The following is a 27013-nucleotide window of genomic DNA, read 5'->3' on the forward strand; positions in this document are numbered from 1 at the left end:
CCCTGGGGCACACTTACAGAGGCGACTTCTGCCATACACTGGCACCACCGGTCTCTCCAATCACCACCAGCAGTCAAGGTGGGTTAAGTGTCTTGTCCAAGGACACCACAGCAGCATTCTGTGGTCTGAGCTGGGATCAAACCTGCAACCTTCCAATTACTGAACAACCATCTCTACCTCCTGAGCTACTCCTGTCTCTTGCCATGGCAACACATTAATCTTAGACCAGCTTGTTAATTGTAGTCAACATATCCATTCATCTATTTTTGTCTACTTATCCGGGGTCAGGTCACGGGGGCAGTAGCCTAAAGCTTGGTTAAGGCTTGACGCGTCCGCGAGGTTCGCACGGCTCTGCACGGCAAAATTGCATCATTTTAACAACCATGCTCCTCCAATGCGCCTCCGCACGGCCCAAGCTTTCCGCACCACGCACCTGGGAAATTTTCTAACCACGCGGACGGTCGGACGCGGAAAAACATGACGGACTGGCAAGAACTAGTATGACAGAGGTTCCTAAATACAGACATTTGTATGATTCAGCTCTCAAAGATCACCGTGATCAACATGTTGTTAATAATTCTTGGAGAGAAATAGCTCGCACTGTCGGAAAAGACGAGGACGCTGTTAAAAAATGCTGGAATGCCATGTTGTAAACAACAGTAATTTTTACTTCTACTATGGTTTAGTGTTGGATGCATGCCATTGAGCTCCATGCAGCCCCGTTCAGTTTGGGAGAATATTGGCTCACCGCAGAGACAAGCCCCATGAACCATAAATGCTGCAAGTTGTGAAGCATGTTCCATCCGCGAGCCGCATCACCAAGCAGAAAGTAAATGCGTCAAGCATAAACCAAGCTTAAGCAGAGAGGCCCAGCTCCTCCGGGGAAACCCCAAGGCTCTCCCAGGCCAGCCATAAGACATAGTCCCTCCAGCGTGTCCATGGTCTTCCTTTAAGTCTCCTCCCAGAAAACCTCACCAGGGTGTCGTTTAGGAGGCATCCTAACCAAATGCGTAAGCCACTTCAATTGGTTCCTCTCGATGTATAGGAGCAGTGGATCTACTCTGAGCCCCTAGCAAATGACAGAGCTTGTCACCCTAGCTCTAAGGGGCAGCCCAGACACCCAGTGGAGAAAACTCATTTTGGAAGCTTGCATCCGCAATTTCATTCTTTGAGTCACTCCCCAAAGCTCGTGACAATAGGTGAGGGTAGGAACATACATTGACCGGTGAATCAAGAGCTTTGCCTTCCGGCTCAACTCTCTTTACGACAGACCGATACAGCCCCCACATCACTGCAGACGTAACACCAATCTGCCCATCAATCTCATGCTCCATCGTTCCCTCACTCATGAACTTCCATTTGAGGCAGGACCTTGTCCCTGACCTGGAAAAAGCAATCTATCCTTTTCTGACTCAAGACCATGGTCTCAGATTTAGAGCCGATTCTCATCCCAGCCTCTCAGCTGTGAACTGCTCCAGTGAAAGCCAGAGAGATCACGTTCTGATGAAGCCAACAGGACCACGCACGTCATCTGCAAAAAGCAGAGAGCCAATCCTCAGGCCACCAAAACAGCTTGGTTGCACCTAGAAATCATATCCATAGAAGTTATGAACAGAATCCGTGACAAAGGGCAGCTTTGCCGGAGTCCAACTCTCACTGGAAATGAGCCCGACTTACTAGTCAACATATACTTCACTGAATAATACCAATGCATTCTTAATATACAGTGGCAGATATAGACATTTTATGAGGAGCGGGCAAAGGACACAAAAAAGGTTTAGGCAGGGTGGAAATGCTTAACCTCCTTGATGTAGTATCTGAAAAACCCCTAAAAGAAACTGGAGTTGACAAAGTACAATTATTTTTTGTGTCATTGTTTCTTCTAAGAATACAAAACAAAGAAAACCTTTAATTAGAAATGAGAAAAACAAATATTCCTGAAAATAAACATAAACGAACAAATACTGAAGACAGATTTAAAGCAAACTACAGCTCTACTCCTGCTAATATAATATATGGGTTATTGTTTTGATCTGGATTTATCTGTCACAGAATGTTTTCTGAAGTACAAGAAAAAACAGCCAAACGAAAACTTGTGAAATTACTATTTTAATTTGTTTCAACTACAACCATTCACAATCGTTATTAAGAAATTTCCAGTTCAAATATGTTAAAAAACTTTAAAGTGGAATTGAGTCAAATTTAAAGCCAAGGGGACAAAATATTAACTAAACAACACCTATTAAATCTAACTGAACTGGCGGATATTGAACTTCCTTTGAAAAAAAGAACTGCTTCATACAGTCAGATCTCCTGGTAAACTCTACCAGGGGTGTGCCATATAAAAACAAAAGGACTTAATGACCCCTGAGGGCTTAATTATAAGGCCTGGCTCTAAAGAGGAGTCTGAAGATTCAGAAGGCACAAGAAAATCAGAAAAAACAAAATGACCAATAGCATCTGGTGTTTTAGAAACCAACTAAAAAGGGTGTGTGTTTGAGAGAGAGAGAGAGAGAGAGAGAGAGAGAGAGAGAGAGAGAGAGAGAGTGAGAGAGAGAGAGAGAGAGAGAGAGAGAGAGAGAGAGAGAGAGAGAGAGCGAGAGAGAGAGCGAGAGAGAGAGCGAGAGAGAGAGAGAGAGAGAGAGAGAGCGAGAGAGAGAGAGAGAGAGAGAGAGAGAGAGAGAGAGAGATCTATAATGTGTATTTTTGTTTTATCGACGCTTATGTTCAGTTCTAATGATGTAATCTAAAAGAAATCTGAAGATGAACCCTTAAAGTCCCCATGAACTCATCTGCTGATGTGGACATGTCTCTGTCTCTTACCAGGGCAAACTCATGAGACACCCGTCCATCAGGTGGGAGTTTGGCTCCAAAACCCAGTGCTGGGAACATCTTGTCACTGTCGTAGTCCTGAATGATTTCTCCTACTGCCTTCAGCGCCATGGCGTAGGCGTTTAGCTGGTAGGGGCTCATGTAGTGGAGCGAGGTGGGCTGGGCTGGGTTTCCTGTTCCGTACACAGGAAGCAAATCAATAAGTCACTAAAATAAAACGCCACTCTCTTAAAATGAAGCTTATTTTAATCTCCTGTTTGTGGCTCAATTCACTTTTAATGACTCGCAGCACTGTGGCTGATGGGGAGATTTCAGAGATAGACCAAAGATGGAGCACACTGCACACCTGAAGCTTGAACACAATTTTACATCCACTACTTGAAAGGTTTTACTCGATCTGGCACATTTTGGCCTAACTGATGTGTTGTGCGTGGCCCAAGCTCAAACCAAGATGGATAACGCGGCTCTTAATCACGACCGTTGGAGCATGTTAGTGCAGCAAGTTTCAGCTGCCAGGTGTGATGAAGAGGGCCATTAGGGAGCACTTGATTCCCCATTTACATATATTTGAATAAACTCTCCCAAGAGAGTGTGTGTGTGTGTCTTTTGACAGTGTTGATGTGTACATGAAGGCTCACCGTTGGACGCTGTGAAATCAATGGCCACTGTGAAGTTGATCTGGGTCCTTGGAAAACAAAAGGAGATATTTCATTATTTCATTGCCGGATAAAAAAGCAGAGCTGATCATTCAAAGAGTTAAAAAATCTCGGATCTTCACTAGATCACAGTACAAAATCAGCGTAAAGATAAATGACCATTAATGCTTCAGCAGTACCACTTCACACTAAAGCCGAATTTATACTTCTTCGTCAGCTCCACCAGGGAGAGACATGCACGCACGGACGGAGATAATTTGCCCTCATACATCTCAGTCTCCTGGGGAGTGTTGCAAAGCAATTCCCCGCCAGAACAACAGAGGGCGCAACGCTGTTCTGGTGTATCCTGTTATGTATCCGGTCCAAGATAGTATGTTTATATTGTGTTTTTCTGTATTCAAGACTTTTAAACATGGACAATTTGTCACTCATCCTCCTCCAACTCTTCATGCACTCGCCACCTCTGAACCCATGTTTCCCGTCATTTCCGTCCACAAATAAAATGCTTGCTGCGTATCTTTTCACTCTTCAAGTCACGGGGGAATAAAACTTTCATATTTTAGAGTTTTTCCACAAGGTATTCTTCAAGCTTCTCCGTGTCTGCCGGTAGATATCCTCTGCTCTCTTTATGGTTTTGAGGGCGCAATGGCGGCGCTGTGGACGACAGCAGCGTCCTGACCAATCACAAGCTTGCATTTTCCGTCTCGACGGATGGACGTTTAGAAAAGCTCGACTCCATCCGTCCTTGAGAGGGCTCTCCAGCAGGCTCGCAAGGATGGATAATGGCGTAGCGTGCTTCCGTCCTGACACAGATGGAGAAGTATAAATTAGGCTTAAGGCTCCCCTTATTAATGGATCAAAGTTTCTTCATATGTTATTATTAACACTATAAATTAAGGAGTAAACAGGCACTCTGTATGTCATCCAATTGAACGCCAGTGATCAACTGCTATGGAGAAACAGCTGTGAGACAGAAGAGAAGGGCAGGAAAACCAGTCAAATATTTAATCGGTGCATAAAACACCAAACATTTCAACATCGGTGTCTTCGTCAGAGTTGCACACTTTATACACCATTAATAGGTACTTATTAAACATCAATAAATGGTGAGCCAAATCTGTTCACCTATTAATTTAATCCACAATTGCTTTACTAAATATTTCAGACTAAGCTGCCACCTTGTTAGCTCAATGAGAAATAGGAATTGTTTTAGATAATATTCTAAATGATCACTGCATTATAAATATCAACTATTATCAAAGCGAGTCCAGTGGTAAAAAGGTACCTTAGTTTTAGTTCATGTTAAAGGCTATTTTTAGAAATGCTATATAGCAGCTTGTGATATATACTGTTTATAATAAAGCTTGGTCCTATAGTTACAATTGTTTATTAAGCACAATAAATATTGTGAAGTATTTATTATAACATCTTTAGGTTAAATAAAGATGTGAACAAATTTGCGTCACTATTTGGAAAGAAAACTTCCAGTTTAGTCTCTTTCTTACCCTTAACACTAGAACTGCAATTTTTGCAATTTGTATGTATAACTAATTTATTGGATAAAAAGAAATACAGCCTTGCTAGTCTAATTAAAAATGGATTTCATGTTAATTGTGCAAAAGACAGACAAAATATAATCATTTTGTACCAAAATAGGTTGGTTGACCGTCTGGGTTTTTCCCGTTGGTTTCCCTGTGTAAAGCCTAATTTATACTTCTCCATCTGCGTCTGTACGGAAACACTCAACGTCATTATGCATCAGCACAAGAGCTCTCCGACAGGCTCGCAGAGGCATGCCCCAATTTTTAATTATCCGTCGAAAGAGACAGAGACTGCATGCTTGTGATTCGCCAGGACGCCGCTTCCGGTAAATTCATCATTGCCCCATCAAAAAGTAAAAAGATATTTAGCGGAACACACAAAACAGATTGAAGAATACATTGTGTAAAAAGTATGAAAATGAACATTTATTCAACCGTTACTGAAGGAGTACAAATATACGCAGCAAGCATTTTATTTGTGGACGGAAAAGACAAGAAACGTGGGTTGAGAGGTGCCGATCGCATGAAGAGGTAGATGGGGGACAAATTTGTGTTCAAAAGTCTCTGAAATACACTGAAAGAATGAAAACGCATTAGCAGATACACTATCGTGGACTGGATAGTTGACTGTAATGGTGGAAGGATACCTCAGAATAGCGCTACGCCCTCTGTTGTCCTGGCGGGGAATTGTTTAGCAACAATCCTCAGGTGACGGAGAAGTCTGAGAGCAAAACGTCTCTGTCAGTATGTGTGTGTCCCTCCCTCACAGAGCTGACTGAGAATTATTAATTAGGCCTCTGGTAAAAATAGAAGCAAAGAGCTTCTCCAAACTTTGCTCAGTCTTCCTCATAATTTTGTTATTTTTGCATTTTATAACTAAATTTTTATTTATTTATTAACATATGATTAAAGAGGAGTAGCCCCATGAGATGTGCCTTCTCGTTTTCATGAGGGTCGTCTTTAACAAGATAAAGAAAGCAAAGAAAAGCAACAGAAGGCAGCTAACACCATGTACAGTGAGGAACATAAGTATTTGAACACCTTGCAATTTTGCAAGTTCTCCCACTTAGAAGTCATGGAGGGGTCTGAAATTCACATTGTAGGTGCATTCCCACTGTGAGAGACAGAATGTAAAAAAAAATCAGGAAATCCCATTGTGTGATTTGTAAAGAATTTATTTGTTTTGCACTGCTGCACATAAGTATTTGAACGCCTGGCAATCAGCAAGAATTCTGGCTCTCAAAGACCTGTTACTCTGCCTTTAAGAGGTCCACCTCTACTCCACTTAGTAATCTTAATTAGTAGCACCTGTCTGACCTCTTTAAAGACACCTATCCACCCCACAGTCAGTCGGACTCCAATTTCTACCATGGGCAAGACCAAAGAGCTATCAAAAGAAATCAGAGACAAAATTGTAGACCTCCACAAGACTGGAAAGGGCTAAGGGGGAAATTGCCAAGCAGCTTAGTGAAAATAGATCAAATGTTGGAGCAATTGCCAGAAAATGGAAGAGGCTAAAGACAACTGTCAGTCTCCCTCGGACTGGGGCTCCATGCAAGATCTCATCTTGTGGGGCATCACTGATGATAAGAAAGGTGAGGAATCAGCCCAGAACTACACGAGAGGAGCTGGTCAATGACTTGAAGAGAGCTGGGACCAAAGTTTCAAAGGTCACTTTTGGTAGAACACTATGCCGTCATGGTTTCAAATCACGCATTGCACGAAAGTTTCCCCTGCTCAAGTCATCACACGTTCAGGCCCGCCTGCAGTTTGCCAATGACCATCTGGATGATCCAGAGGAGGCATGGGAGAAAGTCATGTGGTCAGATGAGACCAAAGTAGAACTTTTTGGTCTAAACTTCACTCGCCGTGTTTGGAGGAAAAAGAAGGAGGAGTTGCATCCAAAGAACACCTTCCCTACTGTGAAGCATGGGGGTGGAAACATCATGCTTTGGGGGTGCTTTTCTGCGAAGGAGACAGGACGACTGCACTGTATTAAGGAGAGGATGAATGGGGCCATGTATTGTGACATTTTGAGCAACAACCTCCTTCCCTCAGTGAGAGCATTGAAGATGAGTCATGGCTTAGTCTTCCAACATGACAATGACCCGAAGCACACAGCCAGGGTAACCAAGGAGTGGCTCTGTAAGAAGCATATCAAGGTTCTGGAGTGGCCTAGCCAGTCTCCAGACCTAAATCCAATCGAAAATCTTTGGAGGGAGCTGAAACTCCGTGTTGCTCAGCACCATCCCCAGAACCTGACAGATCTAGAAAAGATCTGTGTGGAGGAGTGGGCCAAAATCCCTGTTGCAGTATGTGCAAACCTGGTCAAGAACTACAGGAAAAATTTGATCTCTGTAATTGCAACCAAAGGCTTCTGTACCAAATATTAACCCTCTCAGGCTCAAAATAAGTTCTGATAAAAGGACGAACAACTAAGTCCTTCAGGGGTACTTCTGAGTTAAAAAATGCTCATGAAATACTTATGTGGAGTAACCAGGTAGGTAGGTTTTAACGTTGCAAATCTGCAACGCCTGTCTCCATAGGGTTAATACTGATTTTCTCAGGTGTTCAAATACTTATGTGCAGCAGTGCAAAACAAATTCTTTACAAATCATACAATGTGATTTCCTGATTTTTTTTTTCACATTCTGTCTCTCACAGTGGGAATGCTGCACCTACAATGTGAATATCAGACCCCTCCATGGTTTCTAAGTGGGGGAACTTGCAAAATCGCAAGGTGTTCAAATACTTATGCTCCTCACTGTACATTAAATAAAAACAAGATATATTTCTTAAATAATAATGGCAATAACTAAAACATTTACAGAACACTAAACACACACACACATGGGCGTCGCACCCGTGGGGGATGTGGGGGTTTCAACACCCACACTTTTCCAGCCGTTTTGCTCACCTCCACACCAGTCTGGTTTCTCGCACTCACTGTTTGCCTCATCTCCTTCTTCCCCTCCCTCTTGTTTCTCCTTGAAACCCGACAGCCGATGTCGGGTTTCAAGGAGAAACAAGAGAGGGAGGGAGGGAAGAGCTCGACTGAATTCATAATTTTACATATTGACATTAGCTGTACAAACTCAGTTTGATAAAGTGAAGAACAACAATTTGCAGAGGTTTACAGGCACAGCGCCAGATTTTCATTTTTGGGTGGGTCACGGTAATTTTGGATGGGCAGGATAAGCAGTGACTTAAGTGAAGCAGGCAGGTCGTGCTAGAAAATTTCGTTTAAAAAGACGTCATACATTTTTTCCCCGGTCATTTTTATTTCTAAAATATGAAGTAAAAGCTCACAATTTAATCTTCATTCATATTTAGTCTACACCCGTGCGTTAAGTGGACCGGCACCATGCGTTACCTGCACTTCTAATATTTACCTCTCAACGTAGGACTCTTTCATAAGGGTACATGCACACCGGTAGTTTTTACGGTTATTCATGGGGCAAAATCTCCGACATTTTTGAAAAAAAAAAATCCATCTTCCAGTAAAAGCAAAGCATCCAGCCCACCTTAGGCACGCCGCGCGCACCGTCAGCTACGTCAGCCCAAACAAGAGCAGAGCAAACAGAGAAAGAATACAGTAGAGGATAATTCTGTCTGAATGTGGATGGAGATTACATTCTACAGCAGCCTGATCCTCATTTAAAAACATAAACCATCACCTGTCTCCTAGTCCACTCTATCTGCATGATTTTAATTGGTGTGTGAGCATTTGTGTGTGTGTGTGTGTGTTTTCCACTTCAAACACTGGTCTAACCAACCAGACCAGCGTGTCCAGTAACATATTAGTTACAATTAAACAATTTAATTTCATGTAGGCTAGGAACATTTCACCTGCCGTGGCCTGACCGCTTCTGCTCCACATAAACTTTGTGAGTGATCAAATGTCTCTACAGGTGCTTTCTGAGCTGAAGAGGCTATTCTGCCTCAGACAGACTGGATGCATCACACGTCTCCATATTGGAGCCAACGTTTCATAATCAGCTAACATTTTTCCAGGTGACACATCCCTCAGAGAGACAGGGCTTCCAGACCACTTCTTTGGGAGGAAATCTTACTGCATTGCTGGGGTTCTGCACTGCGCTCTGAACCCCTCTACAGATCTTCAGCTCACTGTCCACCGTGTGCGCTGCGCACCAGGGGCGGCGTTAGGCCCGGCTACTTGGGCTCAAGCCCCGGATCTCAAACGTGGAAGTAACATGCAGTACCAAAGTCCAACAGAGAGGGAGCAGCTGGCAGTAGTTTGTATACAGCCTGCCTGAGCCTCCACCACTGAAGAAGCCCTTCTGCAGCCGGCTTCTTCTACACTCTCTGCCTGAAACGCATGAGTGAAGATGGACATAAGGACGTTTTTAGACAAAAAGTACAACGACACAACCCCAGCTTTGATGATACTGGTGTTGACTCAGGTTTGTGAGTTTTATTTGAAAATATTTGTTGTGCTGCTGGTTTGCCTAAAGTTAGCTTACTATCAGGTAAAATTGTTGGAGAAAGAAAGGGAATATTTACAATCATCTCACACTAAACACTAACAGGAACAATACTCTGCCCTGAATATGCTTAATATGTAGCTTAAGATTAAAAATTATGTGGTACAAGACAAATATATATGATGTTGGCTAGTGCGTGTGTGTGTGTGTTAAGGTTGTTTATGCTTGACGCGTCCGCGAGGTCCGCACGGCCCGCACGGCTCCGCACGGAAAAGTTGCGTCAGTTTGCGTCATTTTAACAACCACGCCCCTCCACCGCATCTCCGCATGGCCCAAGATTTCCGCAACGCGCACCTCTGAAAATTTTTAACCACGCGGACGGACAGACGGACGCGGAAAAACATGGTGGACCGGCAAGAACTAGTATGGCAGAGGTTCGTAAATACAGACATTTGTATGCTTCAGCTCTCAGAGATCACCGTGATCAGCATGTTGTTAATAATTCCTGGAAAGAAATAGCTCGCACTGTTGGAAAAGACGAGGACACTGTTAAAAATGCTGAAATGCCATGTTGTAAACAATAATTTCTACTTCTACTATGGTGTAGGGTTGGATGCATGCTGTAGAGCTCCATGCTGCCCCGTTCAGTTTGGGAGAATATTGGCTCACCGCAGAGGCGAGCTGCACAAACCATAAACGCTGCAAGTTGTGAAGCGCGTTCCATCCGTGAGCCGTATCACCGCGCGGAAAGTGAATGCGTCAAGCATAAACCAAGCTTTAAGCCCTGGATCTTCTTCAGTCCTAAATCCGTCCCTGCTGCGCACAGTGTCCAGTATAATGGGCTCGACACACGGGAGGCAACAAACGACCGCAATCAGCGAAATTCGTCGCTGTCACCTTTACTACCTGACACATGGGAGGCGACCCGCGCCAGCGGCAAAGCCGTCTACGCGTTCTGTTCCATGGCGGAATTGAAACTTCCGTTGTTTTGTTTGGCTGTGTCAGGTTGGAGGGAATTAAGGTTATTTGAGCGGTTCAGAGTTGAAAAAGTGGTAGATATGATGTTTCACAAGGTGCTGCTAGAGTTATGTGAAATCTTACTTCTGATTTTACTATATAAAACATAATAATAATCAACTTCTCCTTCATGTTTACTCGGAGATGTACGGAGCATCCTGTCCGCTCATTGGTCAGTGAATGAAACCTCCGTTGATTGGTCCTCGTCCGAGCGACAGCGATGAAAAGTTGAAAATGTTTCAACTGTCTGGGATCGCGTCGCTGGGTCGCCTGAGCACGACACGTGCACGAGTGCAAAATTTCACACGCACGTTTTTCGCGTTTCGCTTGGTAGGAGGGAGACCTGCGATTATCGCTTTGTCTCATTGAAAATGAATGGAGGAGAGGCAGTGTCGCCTCCCGTGTGTCGAGCCCATTAAGCCCCCCCCCCCCCCCCCCCCCCCCCACACACACACACACACACTTATTAGGGTTAGGGTTAGGGTTTAAAGAAGCTAATAAAGGCTCAAACCCATCAGTGGCTTCGTGGTTAGAGACAATAATTAGTCACTAAGAGTTTACATCACAGACATTATGAAATCATGAAGAAAAATGACTGGATTTTGTAGGAGACACGCTGCAGGGACAAGACAGAGAGAATTCTAGTCATGTTGCTCATGTTGGCACAGGCAAACTTCATCCAGGCATCTTAAATTATGCATGCCCCCTTCTTCTGCTGCCATTTCTCATCCTGTCATACACACACCAAGTTTGAGAAGACAAGTCAAACTGCAAGAGAAAAAAAAAAACAATACACTCCCTCCCCCAAAACACACCCGAAGAGGCTGGCGATAAACTATAGTAAAAAGCAACAGAACTGTGATGAAAAGCCCAACTGTGAATTAAACACATCTTAACAGAACACAATGACTGTGCTTGGTGACTCATAACCATTATGAACAATTTAAAAGACGTCATAAAGAATAATAGGTGGAATAAGAAGGCTCCAAAAATACAACTAATCCTCAAAACTCTTAGAGCTGTTGAGTTTACTGAGTCACTCGTATCGATTCACGTGTTCAGTCTGTCATTGTTTTATTCTGCATCAGATTTGTTTTCATTAGCAGGACATCTACACAAAAGTAGCCCGTTTCTGGCATAAAAAAGATGACAATTTGCATGTAAGGTTTGTTGCAATCATTCAAATTTGTCTCATAATGAAGCAATTATTATTATTCAGATAAGAACGTACAACTCTCCAAAAAGGTCAACTACATCTTCGGAATTTAACAGCCAATGGAAAAATGAGCTCCTTCAGATGAGAACATGAATCTTTTTGGTTATCACTTCATTGTGGTAGTTTACACGTTTAGCATGTTATGAAGGAGTCTTGTTGGCTACATGCCTGCTTTAATAAAATGAGAAAAAAACAATGGAGTTCTTAAGGAAATCAGTAACTAAACAGATGGGAGGGTATTTAATACTTGCATTTTCATATGGAATCAGTGGGGTCCAACAGGGCATCGCTCATCAAAAATTTCACACTGGAAGCATCCGCGGTGCGAAACATCACTGCTTCAAATAGAATCCACTATAGTCTATGGAGTGTTTCAAACCAGCTGCGACGCGTCCCACAAACGGCTCGCAGCGTCGCTAAAGATAGGATCGGGTTCTATTTTAGCCACGAGCAGCTTCTGGGACACGACAATTTCCACAGTTAACATAGGACAAGACAGGAAATCACACACCGTTTCAGTGGAAAATACCCAGTAATTTTCAAAATAAAAACATTGCAGCGATGTGATTTCATATATACGAAGCTTACATGTGATCTAACGACTTATTTACTCCCTGCATTGTTTGAGAAGTGCAGCGGTGTGTTTTTCAAGGCTTTTTTCCTGGCAGTGGAGAGAAACAACATCGTATTTGACAACAAACAGCGATATCAAATGTTGAAGTCTTAAGGGACGTTGTGATCTTACAGCGAGGAAGCCGTTCTGTGGCCAAGACTCCCTCTGTGTGTACTGGACCGTATTGAAGCTCACGAGTAAACCACTCCGCCGCCGTTCCGCGCCGCTGATGCTTCCAGTGTGAAAAGGGGGTAAGGGAGGTAGGAGAGTTGTGCCCTTGGTCAAGACACTCCTAGCCTGCTGGTGGTGGTCGGAGGAACGGGTGGTGCTAGTGTCCAGCAGCCTCGCCTCTATCAGTGAATCCCTGGACAGCTGTGGCTAGAGTGTAGCTCATCACCAGTGTGTGTGTGTGTGTGGGTTTGACTGTTGCTTAAAGCACGTTGGTGGGTTGTGGAAACCTAGAAGATGCTATATCAAATAAAGGCCATTTACCATTTGAGCCTTGCAAAACAGAATCTGACTGAATGACCTTTCCTACTTGTGTTCTAGCTTCTCTAAGCCAAAACAGATTTCTTGTTTTTATTTTTAACTGGGAATCTGCTTAGTGAAAAAGCTGCTAACACACAAGCAGCACGTGTGAAGAATCTGACTAAGTGAAGCCAGTATCACACGAGGACGTGGCTGCAGGCAACTAATTGCGAACGCCATTCGTGAAGTTTCCAAAGAGTTTTCAAAATGTTCCAGAAGGGTTCTCCGTTTCCTCACGTTTGTTGCAACGCTTCTCTGTCGTGTTCTGGTCATTTTTAGCATGTTTAAAAACTCGTGAGGAGTGACACCGAGCCAGAAGAAACAGAAAAGATGTAAACAATGAAGCACAACAAGCAGAAACCAGAAAAAAATATATGTTTATCATTTCATAACAAGATGAAAACTCTGATATTTATCTGTGTGTGAAAGCGTGTGTTTGTGTTTCTTAGTAACTACCAAGTCAAAAACTCTGACTGAGAACATTTGGGGTCACTAAACTCTGAAAGCATCTCACCGAGTGTGCTGCAGCTGCTCGAAGACTAATTACTTTATTTCAAACCAGATTATTAATTAATGAGTAGATTTGTTGCACCTCAAAACTAAAACATTTACAGTTTTGTTGTTGTGTTACCTTTTCAATTAGCAATAAATCCTCTGTCAGTGTTGACGGATAGTAACTTCAGAAAAAAATAATTCTACCAACTTTATGCCTATTAAGTTCATTTCATTAATTCACTTAGATTCAAACAACATAAAAAGATCTGAAGCCTTTTGATGGAGTTTATTTTACAAGTTGGAAGCTGAAATGTTCTATTTCAAAACATATTAGAGCATGACGCCAAAACCACCCAAATTACAGGCCAACACCTACCTGAAGGATTACATATAATCTACCTTTTCTGCTATAGTTTTAAAATCAGGTCATTTAATGTGAAGAGACAATGGAATGATGACCATTCTGGTCAGATCTTGAAAATAATGTAATGCACACACTAAATCGTGTGATACATTATTCATTATAAAACCAGAGACAATTATGCCGTTGCCGCAGAAACGAAAACGTTTTGAACTCCTTTGTTTTCATATCGCCTAATAATTATTGATTTTTAAATCACACCACGGGGGGGAAATGTTATTTATGTTATTACAACCAGGTGGCTAAGCACATCGTTTCCTCTCGTTACAGCAACAACGCCTTTAAAGGGTCTTAATCACGCCAGCTGTGGGACCAGGAGTCGCCACAGCTCTTGATTATATCTCTGGAAATGAATGATAACCCAGATAGTTAAAGAAAGTCTAAACTAAAGTTGCTGGAGAGGTTTAAAAAAGCATAAAAAAAAGTCTTAAGAGGTTCATGAAAACTTTTTTTCCTGTAAGCGCCTGTGTGAACTGTGTATGTATGAGTGGCCTGAAAACAGCATCAGATGTTACGTGACAAGACCTCTCCTGATAGTGTTCAAACAGATGCAGCTGGTTGGATGGTCTCCATGTGGCGACTAGAGGGAAATGTGTGAACGAACTCACAACACCACACCTTCCTAAACCTACCAGCAGCTGATGACCTCTGTCGGTAACCTTTACAGGGAGTTTACAGTTTGGGTCACGCTACAAGCTGCGATGGTGAAGGTTGTGCTGTTAATGCGCCCTAAAAAAAGACATCACCTTCATTAACGTTCTCCCCGGGTGATAAAACGACTTAACAGTTTCACTGCTGCAGCTCTTCCTCAAGATTAGGGCGAGGAGAAAAGAAGAAAGCTCAATCTCCAAAACCTCAAAAGAAGCCTGTTGAGGTGGTTTGTGCATGTGGTGAGAACACCTTTGGGAGATAATTTTGACATGTCCCACTGGGAGGAGACCACGGGGCAGACTGAGAGCTCTGGAAAAAATATATCTCACAGCTGGCCTGAGAATGCCTTCCAGATGAGGTGGAGGAAGTAGATGGGAGAGGGAGTGCTGGGGATCTCTGCTGCCTTCCCTCACAAACTGGATCGGGACAACGGCGACCCCAAGGGGTGGCCATGGCCACCCCTAGAAAATTGCTGCCCCCCCAGGAAAAGCCAGTGTTAAGAAACCATTTTAATGTTCAGTCAAACCATAAATTGATCTTGTTTATTCAAGACATAATTGTAAAAAACATTAAAAATTACAATTAATGGGTAAAGAAATAATCAAAATAAAAAAATAATACATATGTTTCTGCTGCTCACCATTTCAAACAAAAGTTTTTATCTCCATCGTTTTTTTTAAAACACAGCAACAGGTGAATTAACCTAAAAAATATAAATGTTTTAATTAAATTATGGATAACATTTTAAATAACTGAAATGTATATTTCTGAAATGTTTGTATTTGTAAGATTTAAGTTAAATGTTTTGTAAACGTACTGTTATTTTAATAAAAATGAATAAAGGAGCAATGCAGTGCATCGCCACAGGCTAAACTCTCCCAGCGTTACCACAAGGACCAATTTGGTGGGCCACCCCAAAGATCTCTTTGGCCCCATCTGGCCACCCCCATCAATTTTCTTGAGGCGCCCCTGGATCTGGATGGGTGGCAGAAGAAAATTGGACGAACTATTCGCTAGAGGAAACCATGTGGCCAATTCCACAGTACAAGCAAAAAGATTGATCAGCTGGATGATTCTTTTGCCATCTTTTTTAATTAACTGACATGGCCTCACCTTAGCCAATCACCAAGTAGGTACATCTGTGGTACACTTCACACTACACCATTTTCCCATTATGATTACTCTACAAAAAAGCATTTCAGACTAAATAAAGATGCTGACAAGAATGTCCCTCCAACCTTGCACAGAAAAATATTGTATTTACCATAGCAAATTGTGGAATGTGTTGGGACCCATATTTCAAAAAGGAAATGTTGGAAATGACCAGATTTTTTTTTAAAAGATGAGAATCTACCACTGAAAATTGTAACCAGTCAATCCAAAATGTCTAGAAAACACTGAACAGCTTCACACACTCAGAGGAAAGGAGAACAAAATATCTAACTTGCGTGGAGTCAAATTCGGCAGATGCTTTGTTCTTATTGATCTGTGTGGTAAATTCCCGTATTGTCAGAAGTCTTGGCTCCTTTCAAAGCATTTTCCCTCCCAATCTGTCTTGATTTTCAGTGTCTGCTTCTGTGGCTAATGATAGCCTCCCTGGATGATGACAATCCCATCAGCGCTTCCTCCTGCCTCTATTCTGATTGCAACGCTCAATTCACAAACCAAAGCAAAGGGAACAATGTCTGTCACTCGGAATGACAGGGCTGCCTTCATAGACACTACTCAAAATGAAAGCTATCGGCGACAATTCATCATTCTATCGCCACCCTCGCAAAATGAGGCTCCTTTGTCAAGATTCATGGGGCAATCCTAATGCTTTATCTGAGGGAAATGAAAGAAAGAGAGAGGTTGTTTATGTCAATTCTACCAGCAGATCATGTTTCTAATTAGGTCCAAATGAACAATTAGGTGATTGGGTTGGAACTGCAAAAAGGGCGGTCAGTCTGAAGACAAAAATTGCAAAAGTGGCGAGGAGAGATAAAATCGTCCGGTGATGAGCAAACTGGCAGAAAAACAAAAACAATCCAAAGGGAACGAGACACACAGATGATGATAAAGAGGAGTTTGTGGGTTTTGTGTTTGCAAAAGCACGGTTTCGTTTTTATTTTTATGTGCTTACAGTTGTGTTCCTGCTCACAAATGCACCGTCTTCTAAGACGTAACTGGAGCATGTGCAACACGACCATTACACTCCATTTAGGTCTCAAACAGTGAAATGGCACTTGGCATGTCATTTACCCACACAGGTGTGCAAGAGCATCCAACTCACAGCAGTCCAGGTGAAAAATAACATAGCAAACCTCTAATAGACAGATTCAGAGAGCACTACTGCAATTTCTCAAATTAGGAGACATTTAGGGTTTGGTAAGCAGAAATGACTCATACTGACAAAATAATACAAAACTGAAATATAACACGCATATCTAATTCTCTTAATTGCCTATACCCTGACTGAAGCAGCACCTATCATAAGAGTATTTCTGCTAGGACAACATTGGCTAAAAATAATCCCAGAGCAAAAAATGCCCCGCACCAACACACCTGGTTCAATGATTCAATCAGCTGTTCAGCTCTGCAGAAGCCTGCTCATCACCCACTGGTTAAAACTAGTTGTGTTGAGGCAGAAAGCGTCTCCTTAATAAGCAGGATGGTGGTACAGTATGCATTAGTCCAAACTTCCACAAAACAAGCAACAGTAATACAGTATATGCAAATATAAAGTATTGTTTTCTTTTAGGAGTTTGTGGCAAAAACATAATTAAAACTTTTTAAAAAGCGGTTTAAAAAACTTTTTAAAACTGTGGTTTTCCCCCTCAGTAACAGCACCTGAAAAAAATATAAAACGTTCACAAAGGCAGCTACAGAACACAGACAAGCAGGGATCTTATTTTTTTAAGTTGCGGCGGCCACATCCACTTGTTCTCCTCCCTTGTCCTCCCTTGACAGCCTCTCCCTCTGTGACTCTAATGAAGCCAGAGTGTGTAGGCGAGCAATACGCCATGCCTGGGTGCACACGGTCAGCCCTCCTGATACATACGTGCACGGAGACACAGTTTGAATATACACAAAGACACAGGGATGGGCCAGTGCAGTAAATGATCACACACAAGGACGGAGACGCGGACTCATCCATCAGGTTCTCCTGATCCTGTCCTCTCACATGCTAATGTACACTCTGAGTCTACCCCCCCCCCCCCCCCCCCCTCACACACACACACACACACACTCACACACAAATGGATCATTATCTTTGGCACTTTGCAGACAAGCGGTCATGATGGGGTTATTATGGAGACAGGGACCAACACACTCAGCATGTCAGCTCTCATTAACAGAACACGCCGGTGTGTCAGCGCGGGTCCGGCGAATGCACGGTCGCTGACTCACCCCCCTTTGATGTAGTCCAGGAAAGTGACTTCGATGTCCACAAGAAACGACAGCAACGTCACCTGTGAAGCGTTGGGCAACAATCTGATCAGTGCTGTCGCAAATGGGACAAAACAAACATCTAAAACACTTTTTCTGCCTTACCGTTCCAGAGTTTAGGTATTTTTTCTTCTTTCCTTTTTTCTTTGGATTTACCACCTAAAACACAAAAGAGATGCTTTGCATTATTTCTATTCACTTATTCTTTTATTCATGCCATAATGACATGTCTACTGAGGACAGTGTGGCAACCTGCTGTTTTTGTGCAGTTTTAAAAGAACTGAACTATCTTTTGCCAGTCTTGTTCAGCTCCACAAATGAACCACATGCAGCTTTTTTTTTTATCTCGTTCTGCTCATTTGAGGACCTGAGAATACTCTGCGTTGTAATCGTTAAAGCAATATAGCTGCAATAGAAGTGCAGCAATGTTCCGACGTTAAGAGTCAGAGCAGGGCGTCAAGAAAACAGCCTTTACAACCTGAAGCTCATCAGCCAGGCTGATTGGTGACAGCTGCAGCTGAACTCAACACTATTTGTTTTTGCCAGCTTCAGGTGAAAGAAAACACCTAATTCATGTTTTCCTTTTGTTGACAGAATGTAGCTTCTAGAAATTTCAGCTTACAATCAAAAACTGGCTGAAGAAAGATGTCGTATTTAAGATTATTTTGGTTGAATTTTGTTTTTCACCAATCCCTGATCCTGATATTCTAATAATTAACAAGATAAATGCTCCACTATTTGTGTTTATGTTGAGTAAAACTGCCTTGAGTTGTAACCCTTTTTAGTTTGCTAATGTCAATTAGATGTTGTAGCCATTGATTTCTTTTATTTTGGTTTATTTTTTTTTGTTTTATCCCTGTCCCTGTTAGACCATTTAGGCAGATAGCATGTTTGTGAGTGATGAGTGCCATTCTATGACAAAGCACCAGGGAGAATGTGATATCCTCCTCCTGCTACTGAACTCAGGATAGACAGGGTTGTCCTGGAAGCTGCAGATCTGCACATCCAGGATTGTTGTTTCATAAATGAATGGAGTTGATTCACAAAAGTGAATCACTTGTAGACGTACATAAAGAAATCCATCCAGTGGTTTGAGATATTGTTGCTAACCCTAAAGATGTCCCTTTGAGATGAAGTCCTACAAATCTCCATGTGATTCATCAATCATCCTCTGATTGATGTCATAACTTATAACACTACGTAGCGTAAGAAGGTTAAGACACTGTTACAGCTTCATCAGTGTGCTACAGGTTAACTGACTGGTTTCCAAACCAGAAAACATACTGCTTATGTCCTCTCCATCTGGAAAACCGCCATGACAAATCCTCCTCGGCCACCTTATCTATTCTGCAGATGTCTCCTGGAGAAGACAGAACTCTTAACTTTAATGAAAGGATCAAATTCTTTATATTCTATTATTTCCTCATTTTACAGATGAATTACAATCATATTCTGTTTTATACAATGAATGCTTCATCTAAAGTAGGGATGGAAAATATATCGGCATCAATATCGGTATCGGCCGATGTTAGTCATTTTTAACATATCGGTATTGGTTGGATAAATAAAACCAGGCCGATATTAACAACCAAATTTTTTTCCATCTTGACTCCATTTGTTTGCCTGTTCTAGATCATCATTTCAAATCTTAAATACACCAAACGAATTTGATTGATTATTTATTAATGGTTTTAAGATCAGACATGTCACATATTAATATTAGGATATTAACAAATGACTGTTATATCATATTTACTTCACATAATAAGTGAAATATTTCTTTAAAGCAGTTTCTTAGAAAAGGATGTGATGTTTGAGATCTTTGTTAACGCCTCCTACATTTTCTGGCCTATGAACAGTCCAAACACAATCCTTAAAGGATGGAGTCACTTCCTTTATAGTGGACTCGACACACGGGAGGCGGCTTTGCCTCTCCTCCATTCATTTTTAATGAGACATGCGCGACAAAGCAATAATCGCGGGTCTCCCTCCTACTAAGCGAAACGCAAAAAACATGCTTGTGAAATTTTGCGCTCGTGCACATGTCGTGCACAGGGGACCCAGCAACGCGATCCCAGAAAGTTGAAATATTTACAAATTTTCCAATCAACGGAGGCTTCATCAATGAGCGGCAGGATGCTCCGTACATCTCCGAGCAAACATGGACTCCGTTTCTCCTTCTGTGACTGTGTTCATCTTAATGTGAGGTCCAAACTGTGTGATAAATCGAAGCATGTCCTGATAGACAAAGAGTAGTCCTCTCCTGGGTTGTAATATGGGATGAACCCATTCTCCGTTTTTTTTATATAGTAAAATCAGAAGTAAGATTTCACATAACTCTAGCAGCACCTTGTGAAACATCATATCTACTGCTTTTTAAACTCTGAACCGCTTAAATAACATTAATTCCCTCCAACCTGACACAGCCAATCAAAACAACTGAAGATTCGATTCCGCCATGGAACAGAACACGTAGACGGCTTTGCCGCTGGTCGCTGCTGCAGGTCGCCTCCCATGTGCCAGGTAATAAAAGTGACAGCAACGAATGTAGCTGATCGCGGTCGTTTGTCGCCTCCTGTGCGTCGAGCCCATAATTCAGTTCTTGCATCACTTGCTAAAATTAAAACCTCTTGGAGGATCAAACCAGGTCTTTCAATGGAATATTTTACCACCTTTTTTAGAACCAAAACAACTATTATTTGTTTTAACCTGCAAAACCGCATCAGATGCTAAACGACCTGCCAGCTTCCAGCAGTCACCCAGGGGAGTATGTCTTGACCAGTTGATGCGGATTCAGAGGACTACGGCTTTGATATCCAGAAGTCAGACAACTCGCATGCCGAGATGACTGCTAGCCGAATCACTGAGAACCCTCGGTACCGTAGCTCTGCACACTGGCATTGGATAGGTTAAGAATAATTTTATAACTAATTAAACATCACTAAATAAATTCAGATGATTTTTTTAAATCCCAGACAGCACATTCCTTCCTAAGATACACATGTTTAATTAAAGTCTGGTTATTGTCTTAGTTAATTTTACCTTGAATAATCATTTATCTACAGTTATTCTGTATAATCAGTAGTCATAGAAATATAGTAATACATTTTAATAAACTATATTTTGGCTTCTGTGTCAAATTATTCATAAGTGTTGGTTCCCTGACATACCTCAACCACCTATTTCCAGTGCCAATTGGATATTAAATGGTCAATAATATTAATGTTCCATATATTTATGGAACATTACATCGTGTTGAATACCTTTCATATTTCATTGACAGTTTATTAATTGTGACCACTTAGAAAACGTTACAACTGACCTAGATTGAGTAAAACATCCAAGAGTCCCTTTAATACTGCAACCAGACAGAATCACAGCCAAAACCCCTTCTGAATCCCAAACACAGGATCTGTTCTCATTAAACTGTGCCAAGGTCAAACGGACAGAAAAGGCCCCCAGGTAACAACAGAGTGGATTTCTGCATTTCTCCTTGGTTTACTCTGAGCAGATATCCAGCAGGCACATTTGTCTTTGAGCTGAATTGAAATGTGATTGTAGCACAAAAACACACCTTAAATGCTTTTGAAAATGCCAACCAACCCTCAATGCTAAGTAAAAGGTAGTAGGAAAAAGAAAACAGCACACATACACACACATGTAGTACTGCGTTAATCAAAAAACGATGACTCCTTCGAGAAAGAATACCCGTTTAAATGTGTGTGTGTGTGTGTGTGTGTGTGTGTGTGTGTGTGTGTGTGTGTGTGTGTGTGTGTGTTTGTGTGTATTTGGGATGAACAATTTTGGGAAAATAATCTAATTGGGATTTATTTTCTTCAATATTACAATTGCAATTTAATTTGCGATTATTTTCTCTAATAGCTTTTCATCATATTTTTCAACTAATGCAAGTAAACAAATAAGTCAATGTAAGCAATATCTGTTTTCTTACACATACATTATTGTTATACAGCTCAGTCACTGATCTCTGTCTACTGAAAGTTTGTTTACTGGAAGCTGAAACACTGGCGACTGGCATTTTAGCCATGCAACTCTGGCATATGGTGGTGTAATGCATGGAAGTAATTTTTTTTTGGGGGGGGGGACATGTCCCCCCCACTTTTTCCAAAGTCAAGTTTTAACCCCTGCACTTTTTACCATCCAAAAACAACATTACGCTAAATTAAACTGACACTGGTTGAGCTCTAGGACCAAGCGGAAAACAACCGTTTGTGTTGAAGCCTGTTTCCCATTAGAGCATATTGTAAAGATATCCCCCCCCGTGCCCCCCCCCCCCCCCCACTTCTAAAGTGAAAGTTACATCCATGGTGCAATGTCTTTTAGGTGTTGATAAAGGTTTGTTGTGCTACCTCGTGAGGTAGCAACAGTAGCAAGGCAGGTTGTGCACAATACCTGATGTTGCACAGCATCTTCTTTATTTATAGCCAAAATAATTCCACACTGCTGCGTAATTCCTTTTTGGTACCAAACCTCGTGCAGCGTTGGATTCTGTTGAGCCTGAGGCCATTTTAGAACAGGTTTAAGCACAGTGTTTTCTTCTCTCCCTGCCTTGTTTGAGGTGCTTGCAAGTCACGTGGCTTTCCCAGATCGCCCGACCAGTCAAATCGCAGCGTTTGCGATAATAAAATCGTATTTTGTCACATTTCAATATAACTGCATAGGCAATTAATCATTCAGCCTTAGTGTGAGTGTGTTAGGGCTGAACGATTTTAGAAAAGATTAAACTGCAATTTTTCTAGCAGAAATTGCGATTTTGGTTCAGTTCACGATTTTCTGCAAACAAAGGTCCAACATTAGCCTGCCAAGCCATCCTGTAGATTAAGTGAAAAGATGGTTTAGATTCAAATCTATTACAACAAATCATTCACATTATTATCTTTTGTACGTTCTTGCTGTGTTTGTCTTCAAATTCCATTTTGGTTCTTTTTTAAACACAGATAAGGTTTTTTTCTTTACCTTGCTGACGTTTCGTTTGCAGGTGCAAAAATCCTCAGAGCTGACGCTTATGGTGGCGTCACTTCCTACTCCTTTTATCCTCTGCTGCCCACTCTCCCCTCTCCGATGATGCAGTCCCATGCATGATTCAATAAGTAAAATCCATCGTCTCGGTTCATGGTCCCACATCCACGTCTCCTTATCTCTATAGCTTCCTTTATCCATCTTTTGTGTTTCTGTTGTTCAGTGAACAGAGATGATGGAGTTTACTTATTGGATCGTGCATGGGACTGCATCATCGGAGAGGGGAGAGCGGGCAGCAGAGGGTCACAACGTCCTCTGTTGCCCGCAGATAAACGGAGTAGGAAGTGACGCCACCATCAGCGTCAGCTCTTAGGATGTTTGCAGCCGCAAACAAAACGTCAGCAAGGTAAAGAAAAAAAACATATCTGTGTTTAAAAAAAGAACCAAAATGGGATTCACATTAATATTTACTATTTAATCATATAATAAAAAAGTTAAAGCTATTAATATTTCCTCCCATTATTATATATTTTTTTAATTTTTTAACGTGTCTGTAAAGCAACTTGTGCTTGTGTTTTTTTCTTAACAGGAGCTTTATAAAAACATGTTCTACTCCAAAAATGCATGCAGGAAATCTGTAGGTAGAAATAGCTTTTAAATGTATTAAATTACAAAAAATGCACACAGTTTTCCCTGCATTACCAAGGCCGGCTGGCTGCATGTTTTTCGAAGCCGTCTGATAGTTTTTCCTCACTAAAACGTAAGCTCCATGAGAGACGCACACATTCTGGAACCTTAGCTTGTTTGAACTAACGTGTGCCATCAGATACATTCAAACCATTTTTAAAAGAGAAGTTGAGCTTTCAAGTCAACTAATGTACGCAACTCCGCACTCGCGCTGATGAAGCATAAACCAAGCTTTAGAAATCAGCCTGAACCTGCTCCGATGTGGGAGGAGACTCTCTCTCTCCCCTACTCAGCTACGTTCTCTCTGTCTGTCCCGGGCTCACCTACGGTGCCATTATTATCGGCTCTAGCGGCGCTGTGTGTGGGAACAAAGAAAAAAGGCAAAATAACCTAAACATGCAGCTCTGTCAGCTGTAGAGTTGGGCTCGGCTCTGGATGGTACACTCCACCCCCTCCCCTGCGCTGGCTTTTGATGTCGCCATAACACAGGGGGAAAACCCCAGATGTAAAAAAAAGTTGCACAACTGATCCTGGATCAGTCAAAACCACTAAAACCGCAGCTTTGATGGTCATGTGATCATGCAGTTTGAAATCACAATTTCGGTCCAAAAACGATAGATGTTCAGCCCTAATGTGTGTCCCCATTTTAAATGGAAGAAAAAAAGAGTAGAAGGAGTCACCGCTCGTCTGGGAAAGGTGCTGGATCAAAAAGCGGAATAAACAAAATAAGAATCCGCACACTTCAATCTGCGATGTAGGAGTTTATTGGTCAAGCTTTCGGTCAGAATTGACGATTCCTGATGAAGGTCTCTGACTGAAAGCTTGTCCAATAAACTCCTACATCGCAGATTGAAGTGCGCAGAATCTTAAATTGAAGAAAAAAAAGTTGAAAATGTTCCCCTAATGGTTGTTGTTGGACACACAGATCAATTAGCATCATTAGGACTTTATTCTAATAAAATGTTGTGGTGGCTCACTGGGAGGAACACGGCGGCAGGAAGAGAGCAGAGGTCGGGCAGGGCAACAGATGAGAGGACGAAGGCAGGTGAGCTGCATTGATAATCAATGTCCCCGACTATATGTACAGGTATCGGAGGAGGAGGAGGGGTTTGCTTCTGCAGACTGAGGACCACAGACGAGACACAGGCTGAGGACTGAGCTTGGCTAAATAGCTTGTGTGGGACAACTGTCTAATAAAGACACTTAAAGTGACAGTGTGTATTTTCCCTGGTGTTAGGGGGCAGTAGATACATAAATTGCTGCAAGCAAGCAGTATTTTTGTGTTGTAGTACGACCTTACCATCGGAAGCCCATTAGGGTCAAAAAGCCCTGGGGAGTGCAAACTTTAGCAAAATAACAAGCAGACTCCCTTTCATCACTGGTAACAGGTGAGGAGGTAAATGTGTAAAACAACAACATTTAAGAATGAGGAACGTTTTGTAACCGTTTGTTATCGATCTGTAAATGCATTTTGCCCTCATGGGCTCCCGTAGAAGGAAACATGGCATCTAATATGGCGTCGCCCAGGTACTTAGACCCACTCCCATGCCTTTTAGACCTTTATGGTTATAAACTGGGCATCATTGCATTCATTTTCAACTACATTTTGATGGATATTTCCAGAGATTGATCATAAAAACTACACATTGTCTCTTTAAAGAAACTCAACCGGCATGTGTTGTGTGTGTACCCTCACTGTAGCTATCTATATCAACATTCAGATTACACTGTAGATTTTGTTGGAAACACTAGACCCAATGAGAGATAGTGGGAAGGAAATTAAAACTAGATTCTTCTCCAAAGTCCTGATCTAGGCTAGTTTAACAAAACAGACCTGGGAGTGGCGTCAATTAAATGTAAAATAAGACATAATGAACTCAATTCAACATTTGGCTTGGATCTGGTGACTCAGTCTGTACTGGAGGCTTCAGTGGTCTTTAACACCAACACACACACACACACACACACACACACACACACACACACACACACACACACACACACACACACACACACACACACACACACACACACACACACACACACACACACACACACACACACACACACACACACACACACACACACACACACACACACACACAGGCTGACCTCATAGATGTTGAACTGGCTCTGTCCTCTGGATAACTCTCTGTAGCTGGTGCTGAACTCTCCGATGAAGTCATGACTAAATGGTGTGGTGAGGAAGGAAGAGACAAGTATGTCTTGAATGACATTTAAATATATCAGTTAATTTCAAACCCATGTAACATTATACACAAAGAAAAAGACACCGAAAAACTTTAGACGTCACAAACTAAGCAAATTAAATATAAAAACTGCCTACGATGATGCAACAATTATCTATTAATAAAAGATGAGTTATCATAAAAATTAAGGTTTCGCAGCCTCTAAATTAAATAAATGTGATATCTGGGTGAGAATAGTGAAAACCTACCTGCCATCTCTGTCCCAGTCATAAACCTCAATCTTAATTGTTCTGGAAAGAGAAAAAAAACAATAAAATAAGTTCATTACATGTTGTTATGCATTGTTAGGCCCTGAAACTTTTGGTTGCATCATATAAAAAGTAAAAGTAAAACACAAGCACAAGTGTCTCATGTACCATCAGAACAAAAAGATAATCTCTTATATCGTCATGCAGATTTGGCAGAAGCAAATCCATCCTGTTGAAACACTGCCTACCTGCCTCTGTATTTACATCTAGTTAGTTTTAGTTTTCCATCTCAAAACACCTATTTTTTCCATCCAATTTTATGAAAGAAAAAAAAATAACTGGATGAAAAAAGGCAGAAATGTGGAATGAGTCAAAATTATAATCATGACGACTGCTCATGAAGTTGTGGAACACATGGATTTATTTCATATTTTCAGACAAAAACAAATCTGGAACATGGCTGTAAGGCTCGTCAAAATGAACGCATCAAGTAACACACACACACACACACACACACACGCACGCACGCACGCACGCACGCACACACACACACACACACACACACACACACACAGAGAAAGTGTCACTCCTCAGGGCGCACCTGACTTCTAAGCAACAATCCGGACAACTGAGATAATCATAGATCATCAGGAAATGTGTTTGTTCATTCTTGGTAAAAAAAAAAAATAGACCATTATTTTTTGTTGCTTAGAAGTCATCCACCTGTTCTGTCTGCCGCTCTGATCTCCTCCTGCACTCCACCTGTCCGATTCTCTCCTCCACCTGCTGCACGGCACGCTGCTTTGTCCTCTCTGACCGGCTTGTGTGCGAGCGAGCTCGGCCCAACTTTCTAAACGAATCTGAAGAAATCTGTCAGCTTTGTGTTTTGAAGTTGTGTGCTGACTGCCTGATCAGCAGCAGCAGAATCTTCCTGGAGCTGCGCACGAATCGCGCGGCATAAAGTAAACTCATGGTACCCGCGGCTGTGCGACCTACTCAGAGCACGGCCTCGCCCTCTCCTCGGGACCCCGAACCACACATGGT

At 42.0% G+C, this 27013-nt stretch overlaps 1 protein-coding gene across 8 annotated transcripts in view; it reads right to left on the bottom strand.

Annotated features, from left to right (window-relative positions):
- Positions 1-27013, bottom strand: part of LOC107383712 (copine-8) — a 192985-nt gene that overhangs the window by 18050 nt on the left and 147922 nt on the right. For all 8 annotated transcript variants that reach the window (XM_054739596.2, XM_054739592.2, XM_070549052.1 and 5 more), the window contains 6 exons: positions 25970-26011; positions 25624-25699; positions 17950-18003; positions 17806-17867; positions 3471-3517; positions 2824-3005 (listed from right to left, as the gene is read on the bottom strand). In XM_054739596.2, the coding sequence (XP_054595571.1) occupies positions 2824-3005; positions 3471-3517; positions 17806-17867; positions 17950-18003; positions 25624-25699; positions 25970-26011 (463 nt within the window). The remainder of the gene's footprint in view (positions 1-2823; positions 3006-3470; positions 3518-17805; positions 17868-17949; positions 18004-25623; positions 25700-25969; positions 26012-27013) is intronic.

The sequence above is a fragment of the Nothobranchius furzeri genome, chromosome 1 (genome assembly GCF_043380555.1).
Source record: "Nothobranchius furzeri strain GRZ-AD chromosome 1, NfurGRZ-RIMD1, whole genome shotgun sequence".
NCBI lineage: Eukaryota > Metazoa > Chordata > Actinopteri > Cyprinodontiformes > Nothobranchiidae > Nothobranchius > Nothobranchius furzeri.